General features: G+C 43.4%; 1 protein-coding gene across 1 annotated transcript in view; it reads right to left on the bottom strand.

Annotated features, from left to right (window-relative positions):
• Positions 1-25,930, bottom strand: part of TNKS (tankyrase) — a 76,643-nt gene extending 50,713 nt beyond the window's left edge. Inside the window, exons 1-3 of the mRNA XM_083718437.1 lie at positions 25,267-25,930; positions 18,022-18,246; positions 16,187-16,282 (exon numbers count right to left, since the gene is read on the bottom strand). Of these exons, the coding sequence (XP_083574563.1) occupies positions 16,187-16,282; positions 18,022-18,246; positions 25,267-25,834 (889 nt within the window). The 5' untranslated portion in view covers positions 25,835-25,930. The remainder of the gene's footprint in view (positions 1-16,186; positions 16,283-18,021; positions 18,247-25,266) is intronic.
• Positions 25,931-26,264: the final 334 nt, after the last annotated feature.

The raw sequence follows: 26,264 nt of genomic DNA, 5'->3' as shown, positions 1-26,264 counted from the left end.
ACATTGACTATCAATGGTTTTTCAAGGCAGAGATGTTTTCCAACCCTGCTAGCCAAGATCCTTTAGCTCAGGGGTGCCCAAACTTTTTTCAAAGAGGGCCAGATTTGATGAAGTGAACATATGTGAGGGCCGACCAAAGTTTGTTGAGCTTTTTTTACAATTTTACCCCAGGACATATACTGCCAAGGGGGCCGGATTAAATCGACCGGTGGGCCGGATTAGGCCCCTGAAACAGACTTTGGACATGCCTGCTTTAGCTGGAAGTCCCAGAGACCTTGTGCATCCAATGTATGTCGTCTAATCCTTCTCATACTGTAATATCACCATAAGGATTAGAGGGAGATACAGTTTTATTCACTCCCCCTTACACTGTATTTTTGCTCCTTGGTCTTTCACAAAGAAAAAAGAAATTCAGAACATGCTGCCTGAGTGCTAGAGGGATTCTTGGGTGTGTCCAAGGACTTCTGTGCAACGAGTAGGATTTTTTATTCTTCTGAATAATGGATAATACCATATCATAAACTAGGCAGGGTTCTGCTGTTCAATAAATTCCCTTAGGCACGTGGAACTAGTCCAGCTGTTACTTTGGATCCTGGCCATCAGTTACAACCTTGTATGCAGCACCTAAGTGGAAACACTAAACATTGCTATTCACATGCAACTGCTAACAATGCTAGAGAGATATAATTTTTTTATTCGAAGCAGATAACCCATTATCTCTAGGTGTAATACACTTACGCATTTTGAGGATCATTGGCATTCCTGCTTTACATTCAACAACCTTGCTAGCACCACAACACAAAACGAGGTTACAAGCATGTTTCAGACTTTACCATATCCTGCTGAAGCATGAATAAATTGGAAAGTGCACAAGCTTCTTTGTTCAATCTGCAGAATGATTCCAAAGAACTACATTATTATTTGCTGGTTGCTTTTTCACAAAAGTGACACAAAGCAACTTGCAATATAGAAGAAGAAGAAGAGTTTGGATTTGATATCCCGCCTTTCACTCTCTTTTAAGGAGTCTCAAAGCGGCTAACATTCTCCTTTCCCTTCCACCCTCCACAACAAACACTCTGTGAGGTGAGTGGGGCTGAGAGACTTCAAAGAAGTGTGGCTGGCCCAAGGTCACCCAGCAGCTGCATGTGGAGGAGCGGAGATGCGAACCCGGTTCCCCAGATTACGAGACTACCGCTCCTAACCACTACACCACCCTGGCTCTCCAATATAAAAACAAAACATTAAAGCCAAGTATAAGAACAGGAATAAAATAAACACCTAAATAAACACCTAAAATGTTCATCCATAATACTGTACACGGTACACAAATGGGTGGATCCAAATCAACCCACACCACTCAAAAAATGAGCATAAGAGCCTTTCTCCTACAAATTAAAAGTAAAAAGCATTCCACCGAGAAGGGGGCACACAGAGATGAACCTCAGATGATGAATGTTGGGTTCAGACTGATTCATGTGGAAGAGGTAGCTCTTGGTATACTGAGGCCCTGAACCACATAAAGCTTTATAGATCAACAAACAGCATCTTGAATTGAGTCCACAAACCTACTAGTACACAATGCACTTGTGCCAAGATTGATCAGTCTATCTTGCTCTGGTCAGCCACCAGTCTACTGAATTCTACACCAGCTGCAGTTTCCAAACAGTCTCCAAACGTAACCCCACATATGACACATTGCAGTAATCTAACCTATTGCCAGGACACAGACCACAGAAGTCAGGCTATCCTTATCCTCACAGGGGTCTAGCTGGGCCAGCAACCAAAGCTGATGGAAAGCACTTTGACCACTAAGTCTATGTCAGTCTCAGACAAGCGTAGTGGTTCCAAAAGCACCCACGAGCTGTGCAACTATTCATTCCAAGGGAGTGCAACCCCCATCCTGAAGAGGCGAGGGCCCACCCAGCCAATCTAGAGAACCCACCAATACTTATTTGGATTAAGCTTCAGTTTATTGGTTCTCACCTAGTCCATTGCAACATCTAAAGGAGAAACAGATCTGCCTATTATCAACATATTGCTGACAACCACTCCCAAACTCCAGATGGCCTTACTCAGTGGTTTCATGTAGATGTGAGTAGTGTTGCCCACCCCAACTAGGGCATTCACTCCAGAATAATAACATACTATACTATAACACATCTTGAGAGATCAAAGAGAATTAACAGGCATACACACCCCCTTGACTTTCTCCTGACAAAGGTCATTATACAGGGTGACCAAAGCACTTTCTGTGTGAAAACCAGGCCTAAACCCCCATTGATATGGTTCTAGAAAATTGGTTTCATCCAAGAGAGCTTGGTACTGGCCCACGACCAAACACTCAAGAACCTTCCCCTCAAAGGAGACATTAGATAATTAATGTTTTTGAATCCACTGAGGATTTATTAAGAAGTGGTCTTACAATCACCTTCTTTAGGTAGGTATGGACTACCCCCTATTTGCAATGAGGCATTAACCACCCCCTGGCCCAGCTGGTGATCCATTAGTTGCTATCAGCAAGAGCACAAGTGGATGACCAAAGCAAACCAAGCACTGTAATAGCAGAGCCAAGATCCTGGCAGATGCACAAGACTTTATCCTCAAAATGCTTGGCAAACAAGACACACCAAGCCATTGTCCATTCTATTGCCTCCTTTGGGCAATGTAAAAGGCCCCATACTACCTGGAAAAACTCCGCCAGACAACACAGTGAGGATGCAATGGAAGCAGCAATGTATGTCTTCTTCACTAGCAAAGATTAGGCTCGATAAAGAGCACTCACGGGTGTTTGATTGTATTCACCTGAAGTTTTGCTCCACTTGCCTCCAAAGAAGCCATCTCCCACCTTGCTTCATTGCCCTAAGCTCTGGTGTATACCAAGAAGTTAGAAGAGCTTTATGAAGCAAGAGAGGATATTTAGGGCTGATAACATTAACAGACCAAGAATCCTTCTGCATATTCCACAGATCAGCCAGGGCTTCAACAAAGCATCAACTGTACCCATCAGAAAATCCCACCCCTGCCCCGCTGGCTCCGAGTCATCTGAAAACCAATTTGCTCCATCAGCCTCCAAAAGCAGACCATCTAAATAGGGCCCCTGCCTCTGCGGAGAAGGTAAGCTGCTGAAAGTCAAAATCTCAGCAACAAGTGATGTAGTCATGACAAGGGACTGATGGTGATATCCTCCAGCCAAGAAAACTGGATCCATGAATTAATATATTAATATATGAAAGGGCAGCATAAAGATGGTTACAGCTACGAATGGCAGAATTATTTGTATACTTAGGCTTTCAGGAAACACTTGTTTTACATATGCATGTTCTAGAAGAGTCATGAATTAGGATATGTAGACAATGGCAACAAAGTGCATTGGCAGATTTACCCAGCAACTTACACTCACACAGGTCTTAAAATGGAGAGAATCAAAATATACATATTTAACACTTCAGCGAGGAATAGCTCAGCAACAATGCATCTCTTTTATGGCAATGGTGATCACTCAGTAACAATACACAGTTCTTTAGTGTGAGGGAATTAGCCAATTGATTCTAACCACAACTAACCTAACAACATGCATACAAGAAAGAGCAAGCACACAGGGTGTAAGAGAAGGAAGGGTGAGGTGGAGGTCAGTGCTGCTTAAGGAAGAACAGTAGTGGACTCATTTCTCTGTGGACTCATTTTACAAACTAGGGCACAGTTATGAGCAGCTGGGAAGGGAGGACCAGAGGGTGACATACAAAAAAAACCCTCTCTCTCTCTCTCTCTCTCTCTCTCTCTCTCTCTCTCTCTCGGCATGTTGAACCTGGGCATGTTGAAGCCAAGAGCAAGAACAGTAAGCAAGAGGAAGCCCTTTAAAAAGGTTTCTTGGCAACTGGAAAAGAGAACTCTCCTTCAGCCATCAGGAGGCAGGAGACTTTTAAGGACTATATACAGGACAATATACAGCAAGCTTCCTCAACCTCGGCCCTTCAGATGTTTTTGGCCTACAATTCCCATGATCCCTAGCTAGCAGGACCAGTGGTCAGGGATGATGGGAATTGTAGTCTCAAAATATCTGGAGGGCCAAGGTTGAGGAAGCCTGACATACAGCAAACGTGCCCAAAGGAGCAGAAACCAGATGTAGTGGAGGAAAAGCAAAGGACAACAGGTACTGGTCTTGCAGTTTGAGTGATTCAGTAAGTGATTACAGTAGAGTGGATCTAGGTAGATAGAGTGGATCTAGGCAACCATAACATTTTTTACTGGGAAACCTAGAGTTTATAGTCCCTTGTAAACAAAGACTTTAGAGCAAATTCCAAAACTGATTTGATACAAGAAATGCATAATTCCTGGGCAGTCATGTTTTCCAATACCTGTCTCCTGGTGTATCTTTTGCTCTAGGATGCTTAGTTTGGGCAGAATCGAGTATACACTTCCAGAGTTAAAACTAAATACATTACTTTCTGGTAGATGAGCCACCGTAGCCTCTAGAGTGCCCTGAAAAATTGTGCCCCAGGCTTTTAAAACTCATCTGCCCATGTACTATCTGAAACCAAAGAAACACATTGGTTGCCAGATGTGAAATATATTGGCATTATTTTCAGTTCTCCTAATCCACTACTACTCTTGATTTGAGTTTTCTTTTGTTGCTTTAGCTGACACGGCGACTCCTTGATTAGCATGATTGGATTTTAAACCGGAATAATGGACCTGAAGGGGCACTTGTTGTACTGATGGCTAACTGGATTGTACTGCCCAGGGTCATGTCCTGCACATATGACTTGCAACATGCACTCCCTTGAGATGCCCAACTTAACTTCTTCAGCTGCTTTTCCCCTCAGGCAGGCCTCCAGCTGCCTCCTTGTCTTCTCTTGCAAAGTGAATCACTGAAGCCATTTTTAAAACTATAGAGGCATATAGGAAGTACTGGAGTGGAGTGTCTCCCAGGCTCATGAGTTGGCAGCATGCCAACAGAACTGAGGAATTAAGGGAAGATGCACCCCAAAATTGTAAACTACAGTATATCACTCCACAGAAGGGCAAATGAAGAACAAGGTTGCTGGCTTTAGGGCTTGTACAACCATCAGGAGGAGTAGAATGGCCATACACACACACACACTAAAATGTGCATGTGCTAATATGTATGTATAAATGCACATTTAGAAGCAATTACTAGAATATTTTTTTTAAATCCAATGAATCTCAACATTACAAGGAAGGCTGAGACCAGGTGGCCTAAGCAATCAAGATGTTAACTGTTGATGGGCAGCGTCAAGGCCCTTGCCTCCCTTCTTTGAACAAGATGATTGGACGGCCCTTCAAACAAAGGGGGATACATGACCATGCTGCTGGATGGGGAGGGATTTCTGCCTTAGCTCAATGCTGGGGATAGCCAATGCTACTACAGTAGTGTCAGAATTGCAGCAACATAATGAAGGAGAGACCTGCAGCAGTGATGGCTTTGCTGCAGGGAAACAACCTGTTTGGCATTTTATCTTTTGAAAATGAGAGTGCTGAAGGAAAACAATCTTAAAGTAAGAGCACTGCTATGGGGTACCTGTATTTTATTTTATGTGTATATATCTTGCCTCTCTCCACCATTACATGTGTTTCCTAGATGCAGTCCTGCTTGGCTTCAGTAAGGTGGCTATGCCATATGCCTTTAAAAACAAAAATGACCAGGGCACAGTCTAAAAGCCTCCATGAAGATTCACAGTAAGGTAGATGAGCACTTACCCCTTATTAGACTTTGGAAACATTATCTAAGCATTGAAGTAGATGGTATTTTGTCATTTATCCCATACCTCAGAGACCACCACCTTTACCTATATCAGCATTTAATATCATTGTGATAGGCACTTTTTCATGTGCCACCCCTATGCAGTTAAGACATCTGCAGTCCTCTCTCCACTCATCAGATTATTAGTATTGCGGCAGGAGAAGGGGAAAACTGCATCTCCATCAGAGCACTGGTTGAACAGAGTCTTAAACCTCTCCATCCACCCCAGTGCTGTATTTAATTATTTTTGTTTTTGTCATTGCTGCCAAAGCTTGTGGGTCTTGGGGGCAGGTGAGCAAAGAGATAAGTAACCTGGGAGTGTTGTTAATTAATTAATTAGCCTTTATAAACTGCTTAATATATTTAAAAATATCCTTGGACAAGCAGGGACCCACTGGAAATCCACAGTGCTGGATAGGGCACTCGGGAGCAATCGTGTCAACAGCCCAGCGCATCTCGCCATTCTATAGCAAGACCAAGACCTTAACATGATTGTCAAATATGACTTCTGGAAAATCTGCCAAAGCTTTCATGCACCTGTCAGATTCTGTAAGTATCCAGGGGCCGGCCATCCTCATGGGTCCCTCAACTATGCAGTGGGGATCTGCGCTGCAATACCAAGCTACAGATGATGGTCTGACCATTCCAACAGGGTTAAATCACACACCACCACCAACAAAATAATCCAGACTAAAATCAAGGGTATGTCCTAACCATGTGTTCAGCCAGCGACAACGTGGGACAGTCCCATGGTTGTCATGGAGTTGAGCTGGCCCAGAGAGCCTTGTCACGTATGCATTTTGTACAATGTACAAAGCCTAGATCCACATGCATTTTGTACAATGCACAAGAATCATATCAAAACTCCTCTATCAGTTATATCCACACCTTCTGCAGCTCATTACAATGAAGTTGTGGATAAACTGTGGCTGCGCCAAACAAACTACCATAAAAGTCAAACTTGGCCAGATATAAACTCAATAATACCTCTCAGAGATCTATTTCCTATAAAAAAAATCTGCTGCAGCATATTATTACAAGATGAAAAGTTTTTTATGTTCTGTCTTAATCTAACAAGAAAAACAGACAGTGATGCCATAAATCTAATGCAACACAGTGACTTTTTTAAGCCTTTTGTGCTGTGCTATTTGTGACAGTAAATTGTTATAACACTATGCCAACTGCTTCTCCTATTGTCAACAGGTGATGCTAGACATCTGGGTTAGTGCAGCACAATGGAGACAGAACAAAGGGCACACAGTTGCATTTTTTAAAATCCCGAGGCTTTTTTGGTAATATTTGTGTATGTAAACATTCCATGGTATCACAGTAAGTTAACCAACAACTGGGGTTGGGTGGATTAGAGCTACCAGGAGATTCTTAACACAACTGTAAGATGTCACTATTGTGATTGTATATAAACAAGCAGTTCAGGGGCACCGACTTATAAAAAATATTGGGGGGGCCCATACTGGGGTCCTGCCCCGGGAAGTTTTATAAGATCCGCTCCCGGCCCGTTGCTGCTGCTGCCGCCCGCCTCGTGGCCCCCTCGCCAGCTGAGGGAGGGAGAGAGACCGAGAAGGAGAGAGATGCGTGGTGGGCAAGGCAAGTGCCCGCAGCGCCTCGCCTCCCACCGCCCCTCGTGCCGGCCGCCCCCTCCCCTCCCTTCCCCGCGCGCTCGCGCTCGCTCGCCCTCCTCACCCCAGCTCTTGGCCGTTCACCCCAGGAACTCGCCGCTGTTGGGGTTGTAGATGAACCTCCGCCACTCGGCCATAGACTGGCTGAAGGGCTTCTCCTCCTCCTTGGCCATAGCGAGAGAGAGAGAGAGAGAGAGAGAGAGAGAGAGAAAGGCTGGAAAGAGAGAGGGAGCTCGGCGGTTCGCGGGCGGCGGTTTTTCCCCTGCCGAAACAACAGCGGCTCCTCAGAACCGCTAAGTAACTCTCCCTCAGGCGCCCGGCGGGAGAGCAGAAGAGAGGAAAAGGAAAGAGGGGCTGGGCCAGTCGCACGCACCGAGCAAAACTACTCGCGCCGCCTCTTTTACTACCGTAATAATTATTTGTTTTAACTCATTACTGAATGTATTTTAAAAGGTAACTATCATCAAACAAGGAAAATAAAAAATACCAACATAATTTTGTGATTTTACAAAGCATAATATAACTACCGTATTTTTCGCTCTATAACACGCACCTGACCATAACACGCACATCGTTTTTAGAGGAGGAAAACAAGGGAAAAAAACATTCTGAATGAAACAGTGGATGTATCATTTTTGTGCTTCATGCTGTGGCCACAGACATGTGATCTGATGGTGAATTTGGGGTGACCCAATGCAAAAATCCTGAGGATCCATGTGGATCCATGTTTTGTAACCACGTTTTTGCACCATTGCAGCCCCAGGCAACAGTGGGTGCGTGATTTTGGGGGGGCAGGCTGTAGCCATGGACATGCTATGTGCTCTGATGGTGAATTTGGGCTGACCCAATACAAAGATCCTGAGGATCCATGTGGATCCATGTTTTGTAACCACGTTTTTGCACCATTGCAGCCCCAGGCAACAGTGGGTGCGTGATTTTTGGGGGGCAGGCTGTAGCCATGGACATGCTATGTGCTCTGATGGTGAATTTGGGCTGACCCAATGCAAAGATCCTGAGGATCCATGTGGATGCATGTTTTGTAACCACGTTTTTGCACTACTGCAGCCCCAGGCAACAGTGGGTGCGTGATTTTTCGGGGGCAGGCTGTAGCCATGGACATGCTATGTGCTCTGATGGTGAATTTGGGCTGACCCAATGCAAAGATTCTGAGGATCCATGTGGATCCATGCTTTTTAACCACATTTTTGCACCATTGCAGCCCCAGGCAACAGTGGGTGCGTGATTTTGGGGGGGCAGGCTGTAGCCATGGACATGCTATGTGATCTGATGGTGAATTTGGGCTGACCCAATGCAAAGATCCTGAGGATCCATGTGGATCCATGCTTTTTAACCACATTTTAAGTGGGAAGGGAAGGAAAAACACAGAAGGGACACGGAGCAGGAGAGGGGTGTGCAGAGAAGCAGCTGGCTAAGAATGCAGGAGAGGGGTATAACAGGAGGAGGGAGGAAAGGAAGGCAAAAGTTTTCCCTCACCTACCCACCCAAGCCAGCCAGCTCGCACGCGCGCTCTCTCTCTCTCTCTCCCTCCTGCACGGAGCACAGAGACACACTCTGCTTTCCCTCTGCCTGGAGGGGAGGGGCTTTCCCTGCTCTTTGTTCCGTTTGAGCAAACACAGCAAGGAAACAGAGCAGGGTGGGCAGTAAGACCCTGAGGCAGAATGCCGGAAAAATACGGTAATAATTTTCTTAAATTATTGGAGGGGCGGAGCCCCCCCAAACGAATTTTTGAGGGGGCTCGGGCCCCCTCAGGCCCCATGGAGTCGGCGCCTATGAAGCAGTTCCTGTATCCACAGCTCATTACTCTATAGAGAAAAGAGGGGGAATATGTGATAGATTTTCGCACGATCAAGATTGCCAGAGGTCCTTGAGTTGTTAGAAGAAAGCAGGCAAAAACAACTTGCCCCAAGTCGTGGCGGGAAATATACCTGTATATAAAGAGGTATGCTATAACCAGAGACAACAATACAGAAATTGCAAGGAAGTAAAAGACAGCTGAAAACAGACAGTTGAACAAGGGCCATGGGAGGAGGAACAGAAATAGCAAAGGCTTTTACGGACCGATGACAGATCAAGCAACAACACTACAAAGTCCACAATTCACATGTTCATCAGCACCCTTCAAACATATGTGTTAATAAGTTCTGAATCATGCCAACTACCATGATTTCTAAACTCATTCCCATTCATCTCAACTGGTCATATAGCTAAAAAAGGTTAAGTATTAACATTGATATGAAACATTGGTCTTTCAGCAGATTACGTTATGCATTTCCATTAAGATGTCCACTTTAACTTCTTTGCAAATATTTATGCTGAAAATTTGTTAGTGTGCAAACTGCCATTTTGATATCTAAATGTAAATCCATATCTTATTACTGTCTCTAAAAAATTTGTTACGTCTAGACTCACACAGTGAATTATAAATATATCACAGGAAAGAGTACAAGCTCTCCATCAGCTATGTCCTCGCAATCACCTCATTAAAAAAAATGCAAGCTGCTACAATTTTCTGCAATTACATGCAAATCAGCAGCAGTTCTCTGGTTCATGGTTGTAATACACTCCTAACATCACTGCTTTTACTGCTGAAGATGTTGGAGTCAGGATGATTGACCATTTATTGCTACAATTCTTTGCAGATGATAACATCTAACATTTTAATTCAATTTGCTAGGTCACTGTAGCACATTCCACTGTCTGAATAACAGCTGCTAGAATGTTCATAGAACATTTTCTCTCCAAAGGGGGATAGCCAACTTGTCAGGCTGTAAAGGCAGACCAAGTCTACCAAAATAATAATTTGATCTCCAATAAAATGTTGCCCCCCCTCATTTATAGTTCACTATTAATTTCATTATATAGAATTACAACCCAATCACCCACTCAGAAAATTCAGCCCAGGAGGGGGTGTTGATTTGGAGCCATAATTTAACATTCCTCCTCTTTGCCATAGACCCACTGCATGGTGTTGCTGTGGGGTACCATTACTTAAAATGATGTGGTACATTTTCAAAGGGATATCCTACTAGCCACTGCTTACAATAGAAATGGAAAAAAAATAGCCCAGTGGCATTTTAAGCCTATAGCAAATGTATTAATAAAGGATTGGAGGGTTGGGTTGGGTTGGGTTGAATGACATCCTGGGTCCCTCCAGGCTTCGGGTTTTATATCTGTCAAATGAGATTCTGCAGCAGAAGGTACTGCTAAAGCAGTCAAACCAGTTTATTTTGTTAAGCACCCTTTGCACATGTCTAAAGATCTGCACAAGTACATGTATGTTGACACAGAAACAACTAGCTAGTGATGCTTTCAGAAGGAGGAAATACATTTCTCTCCCGCTGCTTTCGGAGTGAGGGTGCCGGTGTAATGCAATCTCCAACCAATGTGAGACACTAGGGAGTGCCAGTGCTTACCTTGGGTTTTGATTTCTTAGAATGAAGGTCACAAGAGAATGCAGTGTCTTTGTGGATATATGATTTTATTTACAGAGAGAGAGAGGCTGAGCATAAGGTGGAAGGACTCGCAGCATTAACAGTCAAACAGATCTTGTTCCCCCATTACCCATTAGGTTTCCAGGGAACCCCTGAAAGCCATAGCTTTGAACACAACACATAGAGCAAGTCAAGTCTGCATGTTTTCCCACCTCCAGATGAGACTAGCTCTCATCTTTTGTTCACCACCTAGGTAGCTATACCAAGATGAATTGGTTTTAAGTGTATAACAGTCATATTGCATATAAACGTCAAGGAATACCAAGAATGATACATCTGATGAAGACTATTCTAGCCCAAGAAAGCTTATGCAATAATCTACAGGATAGTCCTTAAGGTGGTAATACTGTTCTTTCCATCTTACCTACAAGACATGCTCCCTGTTTTGCCAGCCTATTTCCACCTGCCCTTTATCGTCTATGACTGTTTAAAATTTTCTTATATTTTTGTAACAGACTGAACTATGTAATTTTTGGGGGGAATTGCAGCCACCTTGAGCATGGCTTAGCTGTGGAACGGCTGCATATCAATAAACCATGTTTTGATAAAATTGCACTATGGCCTTACTTTAAAGGGCTGTTGTGAGAATAAAAGAATATAGAACACTTTGGCAAATTTAAAATGCTACTCCAAGGAAGCTGAAAATAAACCAAGAACCATAGGTCGCACCTTGGCCAATATAAAAACCCTTACCTGTGATTCCTCACTTATTTTTACCCAAGTTACAATACTGCCAATACCTCTTAGCAAAACTTCTACTTCATTATTTCAGAACAAGATCATGAGGAATTATGCATACATACATGTATTTGATGGGTATTGGCGGGGAGGATGTTCCTGGGGGCAGAGAAGAGGAGTGAGGAACCTGTGACCCTGTTGGAGTGCAGCGCTCATCATTTGTCATCATTAGTTACATTGGCTAGAGCTGATGGATGCTAAGATTCCAACAACATCTGAAGATCAAAGGTTCCCTACCCTTGGCACAGAAGGTTTGCTGTGTTCATCAAGTTGCAAACAGCTTCTTTGCTAGAATTCAGAAGTGTAACTTTTACCCATGACTTATCAGCCTGAGTTCCTCACAACTAAATCCACTGCATGTTTGCCAAGTTCTACGGGACTGAATGCTTTGTCCAAGGTCTGTAGATTAAAACTCTGATAATTAATAAATCAACATGTATTTAATTGGACAGCAGAAGGCTGTTAGCAGTTATTTGTCACTTGTAGGAATATAGTAAAGGTAAAGGGACCCCTGACCATTAGGTCCAGCCGTGGCCGATTCTGGGGTTGCGGCGCTCATCTCGCTTTATTGGCCGAGGGAGCCAGCGTACAGCTTCCGGGTCATGTGGCCAGCATGACTAAGCTGCTTCTGGCGAACCAGAGCAGCACACGGAAACGCTGTTTACCTTCCTGCCCAAGCGGTACCTTATTTATCTACTTGCACTTTGACATGCTAGGTGGGCAGGAGCTGGGACCGAACAACGGGAGCTCACCCCGTTGCGGGGATTCGAACCACTGACCTTCTGATTGGCAAGTCCTAGGCTCTGTGGTTTAACCCACAGCACCACCTGCGTCCCTTTGGAAGAATATAGATTAGCCTATAACAGCTTTCGACATCCTGGTGCCCTCCAGAAGGTTCACCAGGCTGGCAAGAGCAGACCCGCAGCATCTGAGCACAGGTGAGCAGAGGGTCCCTTGGGATGTACAGCTTCCAGAAGTGATGCTATCTCCCCTCCCTGAATCTCCCTCCCTCTACCCCTCAAAATGCATGCTCCTACTTTGTGTAGCCTCTATTGGGGCAGGGGTACATTTCCAAGATCCCCAAGCACAACCAATGTAACACAAATGTCAAAAAGTAGGTATTTTAGTCTGCTACATCAACAAAATACCAACCTATAATAAAACTAGTTGCTTCTGTGACACATTTTAAAGGTTGTATTTTAAGGTTAACGAAAGTGGCAAAAACTACACCCACCCTTTTTGGGTGAAATAAGTAAGCTAGGAAACACTGGAGCAGTTTTTGAGGAGGGCTTTCTCCCTTTCCCCAGCAGTTATTCCTTGGGAACAGCGGCATTGCTAGAAATTAGTCCACAGCCTCAAATCTTTTCCAGAGTTTTTCTGGGTGGGTAATGGAGCTGAAGAAACTGAATTGAGCAGGGTGATCTTTGTTACTGGGTAATGTATACATTTGAGGAATAAATTAAGATTAACTATAGATGATGGGGTATATGTAGGGAAACCAAAATCATTTGGAATGAAATCAGTTGGGAAATTAATTGGGGGTAAATACACTGAAGAGGAATGATTTGGGATCATCTGGGCTGGGGTGCATGTTAATTAAATAATTTATATGGGGTGATTTGGATGGGAAATTAGTTGGCTTGCCTTCTGTGGCATTTAAATTGCAATTTGCGTCTATACAAATAATTTAGCATATGCTAATGTGTGCCTATGGACCAGTGCCCTTAATCTTTTTTAAGTACCCAGCAATGTGCTTGCTTGGGAACATTTGCTTTTCTTTTCCCTTTGTTATAAGCTGGTGAATGCACATTTTCTTTCTCCTGTGAACAGATGTAGTATTAAAAATTCACATTATCAGGATTTTCATTTCTTTGCCAAAACATAAACTCCTTCATTAAAAACAGATAAAAGACTTGAGAGGGAAATTAAACTGAAGGGTGATATAATTAACAGCACAAAAACACTTAAAACTGAAAATAGTGCAGGTCTATACCTTTCACAGCAGATTCTCTCACACACCAGCATCACAAAAGCTAGGTTCGTGGCACGCTGCTTAATTGAGATTTGGAGTACATCTCCAGGTATTACTCTCAGAATAAATGACTGGGAAAGATCTGTCTGAGGTCCCCAGGTAGAAACTCGACTGTACAAGGCAAGGTGAAGTATTGACTTAACTTCTATGTAACTCTTTAGGGTTTATATGAATCTTGAGTCTTCCAAACGTAGTATCAGAGGCCTCAGTGGCTTGAGTTCCATGTATTCTTTCACCTGGATGTGTGATGTGCCCAGAGGTCTTTATGAGTGAGTTCTTAGCCCTTTCTGTACCCCAGCACATTGTAGGGGTCACTTAAGACCAATTTAACTGGACTTCTAAATGCCTCACCTAATCGTAAGGATAAAAATAATAGCCCAATGGATTGTTAGCTGCCACTATCTGCCGAATTTAGTACTGTACGACTCTACCATAGCTTAGCTAAAAGGTCAAAGCAAGGGTGCGAACTGAGGTGCTATAGGAGGCTGTTCATAATCCCTTTTGATCAGATCTTATCAATTGTACTTTAAATAATTTGATTTATTAACAAAACATACAGAATTCACTATTGCAGTCTATTTAAATAAATAACAGGAAATTGTTTTAACTTCTGGAATTTCCCTAAGAACTGACATAGGCTGATGACTTGTCTTACATGCTACAGCACTAGCTGAGCCTAAAATCAGCAATCTCTCTACCTTCCTGGCAGATGAGCAGCATCAGACTGAAGAACTCACTAGCTGCAATTGAAGACATAGGATCTGATTATGCATTTATAGAACTTTGCCTATGAAATTGACACAGTGGCCTAAACTGTGTTGGAATGTTGGCTTGTGTGAAACAAAAGTCAACCCTCACTGCCTACTCAGGAACATAGAAGGCAGGAAGAAACACTGGTGTCTTGGAAAGCAATGAAAGGTGGTCCTTCATCTTCCTATCTGTGATCTTTTACCCTCTGTTTTTCAGAATGCATTTCTAGGTACCTTGTGGAAAAAAGGGATGTAAACAATTTGCAATATACATATGGAGCAATTCAGCCATATTCCTGACCAAGCAACGTTGTTACTCCAGGAATCAACAATAGCACCTTTCTTTTAACAAACAGTAAATGATAACAAAAGTACTGTAACTGATGCTAACAAAAATACTGTAACTGATATGTTTCTAGTTGCAACCCAAATTGTTGGCCTGATGTATTTGTGCCTTATCAATATAATGAAGATGGGGTGCCAAAAAAAGCACTCTGGTTAAGCACCGCCTTAAACTACAGGCTACAGAGTTAAATTGCCAGATCCAAAGTGCAGAGAAATTTTTTCAGAAGCCACAAGCTGCTGACAAATAACAAAGACATGGCTTAAAGCACTAACCAAGGTTATCAAGTCTAGCAGGACAGAACTAGAAAATTTTCTAAGGAATGGCCAAACTGACTAATTTATTTGGTGTCATTAAAAAACATTTATTTTATCATTTCATCTGCTCTAATTGCATGGGTCCCAGGTGCTCAGCTCCACACCCTTGCTGTAGAGGATTTTGGTGGGAGCTGGAGTAACACCCTAAAGGGCAAGGGAAAGAAATGCTGCCTTAAATAATCTTGGTTCCATATGGACTCCATGTAATTTCTGAGCATGATTTTAGCTTGAGAACCTTTTGTAAGCTGCTTATGAAAGTCTTTCAGAGCTGTAAAGTGGGATATAAGTATTCTAAATAATTATTTTTTTAAAAAAAAATTATTCTGATGAGAAAAGTCATCAGGGATTCACATAATTTGCAGACTCAAAACTCTTCTTTCCATAATAATTCTAGCAAGCTACTGTGTCATCCTCACATAAATAAAAAACCACCCCTCATTTCTATTCCCCATGAGTCTCAAATGACTTCCTTTTTGCTTGCAAGTGAATAAAGAAAGAGAGATGAGAAAATTAACTATATTCCTAACATTTCATTCAGTACTCTGTCTTTTACAGCCTCAAAATGTGAGACTCTCTCAGGAAAGACAGTGACATCATGATCAATCACCAAAATAGAAATATAGATTTTAGCTTTTCATCCCTTGCTACAACTCCTGAGCCCCTTTAAAAAAATATGCAGACTTCATTTAATTTCAATCAGCATATTTGGTCATGTAAACTTTTAGACATGCTACTTTCTCTTTAATTCTACAAATGATCATCAGTTCCTTTCTGTATATAAGTTGTAAAGGATTGAAATGGTTTATAGTAAATGATGTAAATATATAGAAAAATGATATCGGTATCACTACAGTTCAATCAAAATACATTAACTGCAAGTTAGTTGTAGAGTGCCGTAAGGAAGGAAGTACAACAAGCAACTTTATGAAATTTTATGAAATAAATAATATTTATAACATTTAGTCCTCACTAAGTACTACAATGAAATCTGTAAACATGCTGTGTACATTTGTGCTGTTTTATAGCAGAAAAACTAAGGAGTAGTTTAAGAGACTGATTACACACAGTAAGGTAACAAGAACCTGAATACTTCTCACCTGTAAGTACAGCTTTTGCAGAGGGATCTGCAAGATCCAAGGCCGACTTCCCATCTGTGTTTCGAATATTTGGATCAGCTCCATGCTGCAGTAGCACTGTGCAAAGAAGGAGGAAAGCTCTGAAAACCGACTTGCAGAATGAATACATTGGCCATAAATAGTCCCAGTAACCATATAATATATTACACACACACAAAAACACAAGGCCACAATTAAGAGAGCATCTCCCCCTCCATTTTCACATTTCAAATGACTTTGAAACATGTTTCAAAAGTATCTTATCCAGGGAGAGGAGGGGGCAGTTGTTGCTCAAAGAAAAAAGCAGTCTTATTTGGCCCATGGAGTTAGCCCTGCAGTTCCTGAACATCAAGTATAGTTGTCTTACATAGATTTGCAGTGCCATCTTATACAAGTCTCATTCAGTTAAACAGGCCAAGCTACCAGAAAAGAGCCCACAGAATTGCATCCCTAGTTATCTTTTTTCCAGAAGGCTAGCAAGCTTACCAGACAATTATTAGACTGTAAATCTGCACAGGCTATACAGTACATAGAATAGTGAGGTGGTAGCATAGCAGTAACAGCAAGTTGTCTGACTCTGGATTACTAATAATGCTGACTTTTGTTCAGCTCAGTTTTTCATATATTAGCTATTACATTCCTATACAGATGAAAGCATGAAACTAAAGCAATAAACTGAAGTATTATGCAGTGTTTTACACTAGCAGGCAGCCATGTAAATTTCTTTTTCTTTCAAAAGGGATTCCAGATAATCAAGGATCATGCTCACTTTTCCTTTTTTCTCTCCCTTATTCTTTAGGGTGAACAAATAATATAATTTATCTGACCAAAATCCTTCATTTAAAAATAAATAAATAGAAATTTGTTGATATAAACCAATACAAAAATACCTTAAAAGTGAAAAGAAAAGTGAATACAAATGCATGCAGAAATGGAAAAAATAAAAGGAAAAATACAATGGAAAGGAAAACCTGAAAACAATTGAGAATTCAATACCGCATTCAACTATCACATATTTAAAAAGGGTGTGTGAGAGAGTCAATTCAGCTCTCAAGAAAGCCTCTCCACAAGTTTACCTGCAGGGGGTTTAGTGGGCTGTTCAAAATAGAGTTAACATAGGAAAAGACTTATACCATGTCAAATAAAAAAGATATGTTTTTAATGAACACTTAAGGACTCTCCATTTATGTGTCAGATATTCTGATCTTTCGCTATCCACTCCTCTCAGGAAGGAGGATAATTTGGACTTCCAACAGGAGGCCACTAACAATCTAGCTGCAGAATAAACACAAGAGGTTTATGCACGATGGGCAAGTTGGTCTGGGGATAATACCTGTGAGCTGATAATGGAGATAGAATCAGAATCCTTCATCAAAAAACAAAGAACCAAGGAAGTTGATGAACAGCCAAAACAAAGATTGTATCAGTTCAGTTCTCTGTATATTCCATAATAGTTTGCTGAAAAATATAGAGGAACTGATGTAAAGAGGCCTTTTCAGACATTCTGTAGCACCTGAATATTTTTACTTTGGTATCAGTATTATTGTTACAAGATACTGTATTTACTCGATTCTAATGCTCACCTTTTTGGGCCAAATTAAGTTGCAAAAATTGATGTGCGCATTAGAATTGATGACACATTTACATTCGCCAGCAAATACTTTTTTTGGTTTCAAGGTTCTGAAAACTGAGGTGTGCATTAGATTTGATGGCGCATTAGACTTGAGTAAATACAATAGTAACTATAGGCCCATAAGATATGATACTATTTAAAACCACTGGGGGGAAAAGACATATTTTTGGAAAGATGCACTTACCAATACACACGTCTATCTTGCCTTTGATAGCAGCTTCATGCAGAGGAGTATAGTTCCAGTTGTCTCTGGCATTTGGATCTGCACCCTGACACAGCAACAGGCTGACTACCTCAGCATGACCGAATGAACAGGCATTATGAAGAGGTATCAATCCACCATCGTCACGAGCATGGACATTGGCTCCGGTCTGCAACAAGTGTTCCACTACATCCTTTCTTCCAAAACCTGCAAAAATATGTAATTTAAGAAAAACCATTAAAATGTTGAAATATACGGAATTTAGAACAAACAAATATACATAGAGTCCACCTAGTACATTGTGCAAACTAAGACGTAGATTGCATTCATGAATATGGAATACTATTTTCTTGTTAATTTCATGTAGTTTAGGGTAGCTCCTTCCTACCCGTTTGTACCAACAGAGGACCAAATCACAACAGTAAATACATTTTTTGCATTGGCATCTGTGTATTTGGTGGTGGTTTTCAAGAAGTAACCACAGGGAGTCCCAATCTGGACTAGGATCACACAACATGTGGATGCAGATTCAACCCTTTCCTCTATTGAAACAGCCCCAATGAAATCCCTGATGAAACTGCCATTTTAGCAAGTTCTCCTTCCTATCAGTCTAAACAACAAAAAAGTTTTCAATGGTATAAGAGCACTGAAAAAGTCCTGTTCTAAGGCACACCTTTGGGTCATATGAGTAATTATTTTAGTGCAGGTGAGGACAAGCACAGAACTGAACAGCTTGAAATAATAATAATATTTTTTATTTATGCCAAGGCCGGGCTCAGGGTGGCTAACAAGCAATAATAAAAACAAGTTGAATGCATACAACTTAAAAACAAAATTAAAATGCAACATTAAAATATTGAAATATTAAAATGTAGCCTCATCGCAGGAGGAGAAAGGAAAAGAAAAAAGAAAGAGGGGGAGGGAATCAAACTGGCTCCAAGCCAAAGGCCAGGCGGAACAACTCTGTCTTACAGGCCCTGTGGAAAGAAATCAGATCCCGCAGGGCCCTGGTCTCATGAGGCAGAGCGTTCCACCAGGCCGGAGCCAGAGTTGAAAAGGCCCTGGCTCTGGTTGAAGCTAATCTAACTTCTGTAGGGCCCAGGACCACTAGGGTGTTGCTATTTATGGACCTTGAGGCTCTCCATGGGGCATACCGGGAGAGGCGGTCCCATAGGTACGAGGGTCCTAGGCCGTGCCATAAGGCTAGCAATGCTCAAGAAAATGGGGCAGCAAACACAAGATCCCTGCTTAAGAGCCCAGTGAAATGCTTAATATATTTGCTTCTCTATTTCTATAGCAAACCTCTTCTGCAGATGGCACAGTTCTTTTGGTATTCTCCAATGGGATCCAGGTGACTTATTGACCACGGCGCTGGTAAATTGCGTCAGCCTGCCATACCCAACCGAACTTCATGATGAGACTTGCACCTTCTTTTTTACTTTGAGTATGCCCAGTGTTTTTTTTTCTGAGACTGAGGATTCTTTGTATCTGAGATTATGAGCAAGCAGCATCACTTACTGCATAATCTCAGCCTGAGTACAAAACCATAATTTTAAATCAATAGTTCTTACACTAGAATATTTAACCCAAAAAAAACCTATGAGATATGTGGAGTACTAGTGTTCTCTTCTCAGTTCACCACTTAAAAAAAAAAAAAGGATAAAGAGACCCCTTTATTTCCAGTCTCATCTCTTGAAGGTTTTTCATTCAGCAATAGCTCCAGTTGCTATTATGTGCACTTGTAATCTGACTTCATCATTTCTGAACACAATTGACTAAGGATGGGAATTGTAACCCAAACGAGACAGCGCTAACGGCTTTAATAAAGGCACTTTTACTTGTCTCTATTTCTACAACATCCCAAAATTAAATGTGCCTACTCTGTAGTTATGAGCTCCACATTTCTCTGCCTTCAGGGTTGAAACCCCAGAACATATACCAAACTAACTTTTAACTGCCAAGAGCACAGGATTACAGTAAATTATCTAGTACTGGATTTGACTAAGATTTTTATTTGCAAATTGTCCTAGTCCAGAAGCTCTTGGTGGCTTACGATGCCATTTATGTAGACTGTGGAAAGAATGCAGATTGGTAAGAATATTTGTACTTGGTGTTGCACTTGATTAAAATATCTATATATATCTATCTATATCTATATCTATATCTATCTATCTATCTATAAACAGTGATCAAGCTTGCTAGAGCCAATAATGATTTTTTTGCATAGGGTAACAAGGCCTAGGGTTCATAGTCTGGGTGCCCAATGCTGTATTTTGAGTCAAGCTGTAATTTTAGTGTATCAGACATGTTCAGCTTTCTTAGTTATTGGTCAATGAAGCCATATATTTCAAACTGCCCAAAAGTTACTGATTGGGATTGTCTGGTTTTGGCACCGGCATATAAAGGAGACAAACAAATTTCCAGTTTTATTCCTTTGGTACCCAACTATCATGTTTTTCATAATACTGCACTGGTTTTGGTGGTGCACTGAAGAAAAATGTTTAAGTCATCCACCGATGCCCCCACTCATTTTCAAAGGGTCCATGACAAGTTTGAAAACTGCTGTCCTAGACAAAGGTGTAAACAAAATAATTTTTAAATAATAACTGCAAATAGTGAGTAAAATTGTACCTATATAGAAAAAATAAGTAATGCAAGCAAAAATATGAATTTGATTTGGGAAAAACACATATCACATATAACCTAATAAACAGCAGTTTCCAATTCTTGTCAAGATTGTCTGTGAGTTGCAAGACAGAAGGTGACAACAAGGATGCCTTTCAAGAATTCTTAAATTTGATAACTAGTGTGGGATTAGGGCCACCTATGTTTGGGAGAAACCTACTTGAAAGAAGGAATAGCTATTTTGGTGAAAGAAAAACTTGCTTACTCCTCATATTGTTCAGCTGCTAGAGTGAGCTACAAGAAGTTTTGTTCAGAGAAAAGGAAAAAGAAAAATTGGCCCACCAGAAGACAGTCATCTGTGTAGTGCGGGAGACACTACATCCCCCCAACTCTTCTCCCAATAGCTCAGGGCATGCTTCCCTCCCCCCATTCTATCTCACAGCCACCCCCATGAGGTAGAATAAGCTGAGAAGGCCAGCCAGTGAGCCTCATGGCTAAGTAGAGATTTGAACATATGTCTGTACCAGGGATGGGGAACTTCTAATCTATGAGGTGGATGCAGTCACATGTTTAATCTCAACCAGCCTCTAAGCATTTCTAGGGAGCCACTTCCTTCCAGAAAGGGCCAGCGTGTAAAGCAACCAATTGAGTGCTGCTACTGGAAAGGGCTCCAAGATTCCCCCCTCACCTGTCTTTCCTGCTCCAACAGAAGTATTAATTCATAGTGTCTTCACTCCCGCCTCTCTCTAGGAGTGGTAGTTAGATTGTTTAGGCCAGGCATGGCCAAACTTGGCCCTCCAGATGTTTTGGGACTACAACTCACATCATCCCTAGCTAACAGGACCAGTGGTCAGGGATGATGGGAATTGTAGTCCGAAAACATCTGGTTTGGCCATGCCTGGTTTAGAACATTCACTTGATCCCCACCTGAGAACCTAAGCAAAACCCCAGCATCACCTTCCAGCCATTACAATATATGAACCTATGATAGTTATAAGAGAATAGAATACAGTTAATTACCTGACTAATAGTTGTGTGCAGCCTCCAAATTGATGTTTTTCTGTGGGTCAGTTGCCCTTGATACTAAAAAAGGCTCCATGAACTTGGCACAGAAAAACACCCTAGGAAATCCCAAGCGGAGCTCCTTAAGGTCAGACACATCCTATTTGTCAGCTCAGCAAATCTAATAAATACCAATGGGATTTGCATCAATTTTTTCATGTAACCCTTTTAAACCAACTTTCTGAACACTTTCTTCAGTTGACATAAATCCTTTAAAACTGTGGGTATTAAAGTAAACATTTTATATGAAGTAAACACCAGATACTGGTCTGATGTCCTCGTGAATCTAAAAGCTACATAAATATGGATTGTATCTAATGTTAAGTCATATTCAGGCTAGACCCTTTGAAATTAATGTACACAACCAATTTAGGTCCATTCATCTCAGTGGATCTACTCTGGGTACCACTGAGTTGTATACACCTGCCATGTATGATCTTCCTGAGATTCCTGCGTTGCAGGGGTTGAACTAGCTAACCCTCAGAGCCCCTTCCAACTGCAGTACAGATTTGGACTTGTCCTTTTAGTGTGGCTTTCAGGAAAAATCCTAAAGTCCTCAGCTCTAACTAAGATACACAATACTTTTGAGAAAAGAGAAGCATTAGTTCTATACTTATTAGGGCTTCTTCACTCATTAAAGGTAAAGGTACCCCTGCCCGTATGGGCCAGTCTTGCCAGACTCTGGGGTTGTGCGCCCATCTCACTTAAGAGGCCAGGGGCCAGCGCTGTCCGGAGACACTTCCGGGTCACGTGGCCAGCGTGGCGAGCCAGAGCCGCACACGGAAACGCCGTTTACCTTCCCGCTGGTAAGCGGTCCCTATTTATCTACTTGCACCTGGAGGTGCTTCTTCACTCATTACATGGCAACAAAAGCTGAAGTTTGCCAACAAGAACACACTAAATTAGGAGGTGCAGATGCTGCTGGCTCTCAGACAGTTCTCACAACTAACCTATTTATTTATTGAATTTCCATACTGCCCTATACCCGCAGATTTCAGGGAGATTCACAGGATAAAATCAGAATATAAAACCACAAAGTAGATAATCATAATAAAAACAACAACCCAATAATCCCCCCTTTCCACAATTAACTGCTCATGTGAACAAATCTGTTTTTCAGTGGTGACCTTTTCATTTGTAGAATCCTCTCCTCACTGCATTCTAAAATATAATGCTCATTTAGTGGGGGCGAGGTGGGACTTATTGTTCCTATTGTGTTGTAGGATAAGCGTTTTAGGAATTTTGTGTTGCACATCATTTGCTAGATGTTTGGCTTTAAATTTAATTATTTCTTAGTTTATCTTGTTAAGTCACTTTGAGACTTTTTTGCTACAAAGTGACTAACAAATAAAGTAACATGCAAACTCTCCCTCCATATTCCGCAAACTCAATAAACCACACTGTACATTTGTAGACAAGAGCAGCAATCTCACACAAGTTTATCACGCCAACACTAAACTGGTCACACAGAGTGGGCAACTCATGGTAGCAGTTATCTGCAGAGAAAAATAGCAAATTCCAATTCACAACAACTTATACCAGTCTAAGGTATCATAAAAACCTCAACCACAGAATGCAGTGGTAGCCAACGTGGGGCCCTCCAGATGTTTTTGGACTACAACCTCCATCATCCCTGACCAATGGCAAAGCAGGCTGGGGCTGATGGGAACTGGAGTCCAGCAATATCTTGAGGATAACACATTCACTACTCCTCTGCTAAAACCTGTACCAACAGGATACAAGTGCTTGCCTCATCGACATTTTACGGTATACACCTGAAATATTAATAGCAGTAATGTTGCAATATGTGAAGTGGTCCTTAGAAGCATCTGATGCTTCACCTTAAATTGACATCAAGGGCCTATGGGCCTCTAGTCTACACCCTTGTCCTTTAAGAGGTGGCGAATGAAGAACTTAAAAAGCTCATGACCATTCACCTCTCCAGGGTGGCTTAGTTATAGCAGGCCCACAGTCAGAGAACTTTCAAGGCCTTCTTGTCTTCCCTCATCACCCCTGCTGTGAGTCCAATATTAGTGGAGAGAGAGAGAACAGATGGGCATTCCTTCTGGGCAGCTAAGTAATCACCAATTCTCCCTGCTATTCCTTTGGGGGGGGGGGGAGTCTGGGCAGAGGCAGCTCTTACCTGAAAGGATTTTTTCCTCCCTGCTGGACTGCCCAAACAGAGCAGGAGGAGGCAGCAGCAACTCCTCCCCTTGCTTGCTTACTTACTGATATCCTAGGCCCCATCCTCCAGAGACTGCCACCCACAGAAAAGGGGAAAGTGAGTGAAAAAGAGCAGGGGGGTGGATGGCTGCCCCAGGGAGGCAGCAACCACCACCTCCTACCCCTTGGTTCAGTTGCACATTTCCCCCCAGTAGGGAAGTGGGAATCTGTCAGAGGGCCCAATCCACCCAATCGGGCAGCCCAGAGAGAAAGGGCCAAGTAGGCAGAGGCTGCTCCTGGAAAGGGCAACTACTGCCTCCACGCCCCTTTCCTCGCTGCCCCTGTGTGGGACACACACAGATACAGGATAGGTGCATGATTGCTGCGCAGCCCTCGGACTCTGGGCTGGAGGAGCTGTTGATCCAGCCACTACAAGCAGGGTGCACCACAACAAACAGGGTGGGGGCCCATCTACCCCCACCCACTAGCAGGAAGCCAGCCACCAGGGTGTCAAAACATAAACAGACAAGTTTTCTGCCCTCTCTGCCTCTGATCTGTGCAGAAGGAGCATCCCTACTGTATTTTAATATTTGGTTGGAAGCCGCCCAGAGTGGCTGGGGAAGCCCAGCCAGATGGGCGAGGTATTAATTAATTAATTATTAAGAAAGTAAATAGCCTTTCTGCCTCTTCTGCAACCATGTTCAACCTCGTACAGATCCTGAAGAAGTGGAATATTGGGGTGCAAAAGAAATGACAAACCTAGACAGCATCTTAAAAAGCAGAGACATCACCTTGCCAACAAAGGTACATATAGTTAAAGATATGGCTTCCCCGGTAGTGATGTATGGAAGTGAGAGCTGGACCATAAAGAAGGCTGATCACCGAAGAATTGATGCTTTTGAATTATGGTGCTGGAGGAGACTCCTGAGAGTCCCATGGACTGCAAGAAGATCCAACCTATCCATTCTGAAGGAAATCAGCCCTGAGTGCTCACTGGAAGGACAGATCCTGAAGCTGAGACTCCAATGAGGCCACCTCATGAGAAGACTCCCTGGAAAAGACCCTGATGTTGGGAGAAGGGGACGACAGAGCATGAGATGGTGGGACAGTGTCCTCGAAGCTACCAGCATGAGTCTGACCAAACTGCGGGGGGCAGTGGAAGACAGGAGTGCCTGGCGTGCTCTGGTCCATGGGGTCACGAAGAGTCGGACACGACTAAACAACAACAACGACATTCCCTTCCCGGATTAAGCACACTTAAGCATTGCAAGGGGGGCGTTCCCCGCAAGCACCAGAGGACCCTCACGGGGCAACGCGCCCCAGGCAGCTGCCCGGCCCGGCCCGCCCCCGCCCCCCCCCCCCAGGGCGGCCCCTCACCTGCCGCGAAGTGCAAGGGGGTGGATTTCCTCCCCGCCATATCCTTGGCGTTGACGTTGGTGGCATCCACCAGGCGCCGGACGCGGGTCACGTCCCCATTGCGACAGGCCTCCAGCAGCTCCCGGAAAGTGCCGCTTCCCACGGGCGCGGGGGGCGGCTGCAGAGGCGGGGCGGGCGGCTCGGGGCTCTCGGCGGCGGCCGGGCTGGAAGCGGCCGAGGACGACGACGACGGCGACGAGCCGGAGCTGCTGCTGCTGCTGCTGGTGCTGCTGTTGGCGGCGCTGCTGGCGCCCGAGCCCGGAGGGGGAGGAGGCCCGGCGGCCTCGCAGACGCTCTCCGGGGAGAAAGGCCTCTCCGCCGCCACCGCCGCCGCCGCCGCCTCCCGGCCGCTGCTCCCGTGAGCCTCCCCCTCAGGTCCGGCTAGGCTGGGCCTCTGCTGAGGGGAAGCTCCGAGGGGGGAAAGGCTGGAGCTCTGCGGCGGCGGCGACGCGGGAGTCGCGCCCGGGTGGTGATGCTGCTGCTGCTGCTGCTGCTGCTGCGAGCGACGCGACGACGATGCCGCCGCCATTTCCCAGCTCTTAAGAGCGGCCCGGTCCTGTCACTGCGGCAACGGCGACGGAGCGCCCGCCCTCGCTTCCGCCTCCTCGCAACCAATCAGCGCCCAGGCTGGGGGGACGTGACGTCACGCGCTGGGATGGCTACGGAAGCGCGTAGGGAACTGGTTCCCTGCGCGGGGCCTAAACGTGAGCCAGCTCTTTCTTGCCTGCTGGCTTGGGAGTAAGCCCTGCTGAACCGGGGAGCTTACTTCCAAGGAAACAGACAGATAGGGCTTAAGACTCTCTTCTTTGTGTTTTTATTGTATTTTAGTGTTTTGTTGGAAGCCACCCAGAATGGCTGGGGTATAAATAATAAATTATTATTATTATTATTGTTATTCTCTTTCCTGCACACTTTGATGACGTCAGAAGGGTCTGCCGCTATCCATTTCACCTGTACTT

Source organism: Podarcis gaigeae (assembly GCF_964106915.1).
Source record: "Podarcis gaigeae genome assembly, chromosome: 17".
NCBI lineage: Eukaryota > Metazoa > Chordata > Lepidosauria > Squamata > Lacertidae > Podarcis > Podarcis gaigeae.
Note: the sequence above shows the minus strand (reverse complement) of the source record. Positions and strands in the feature narration are given on the sequence as shown.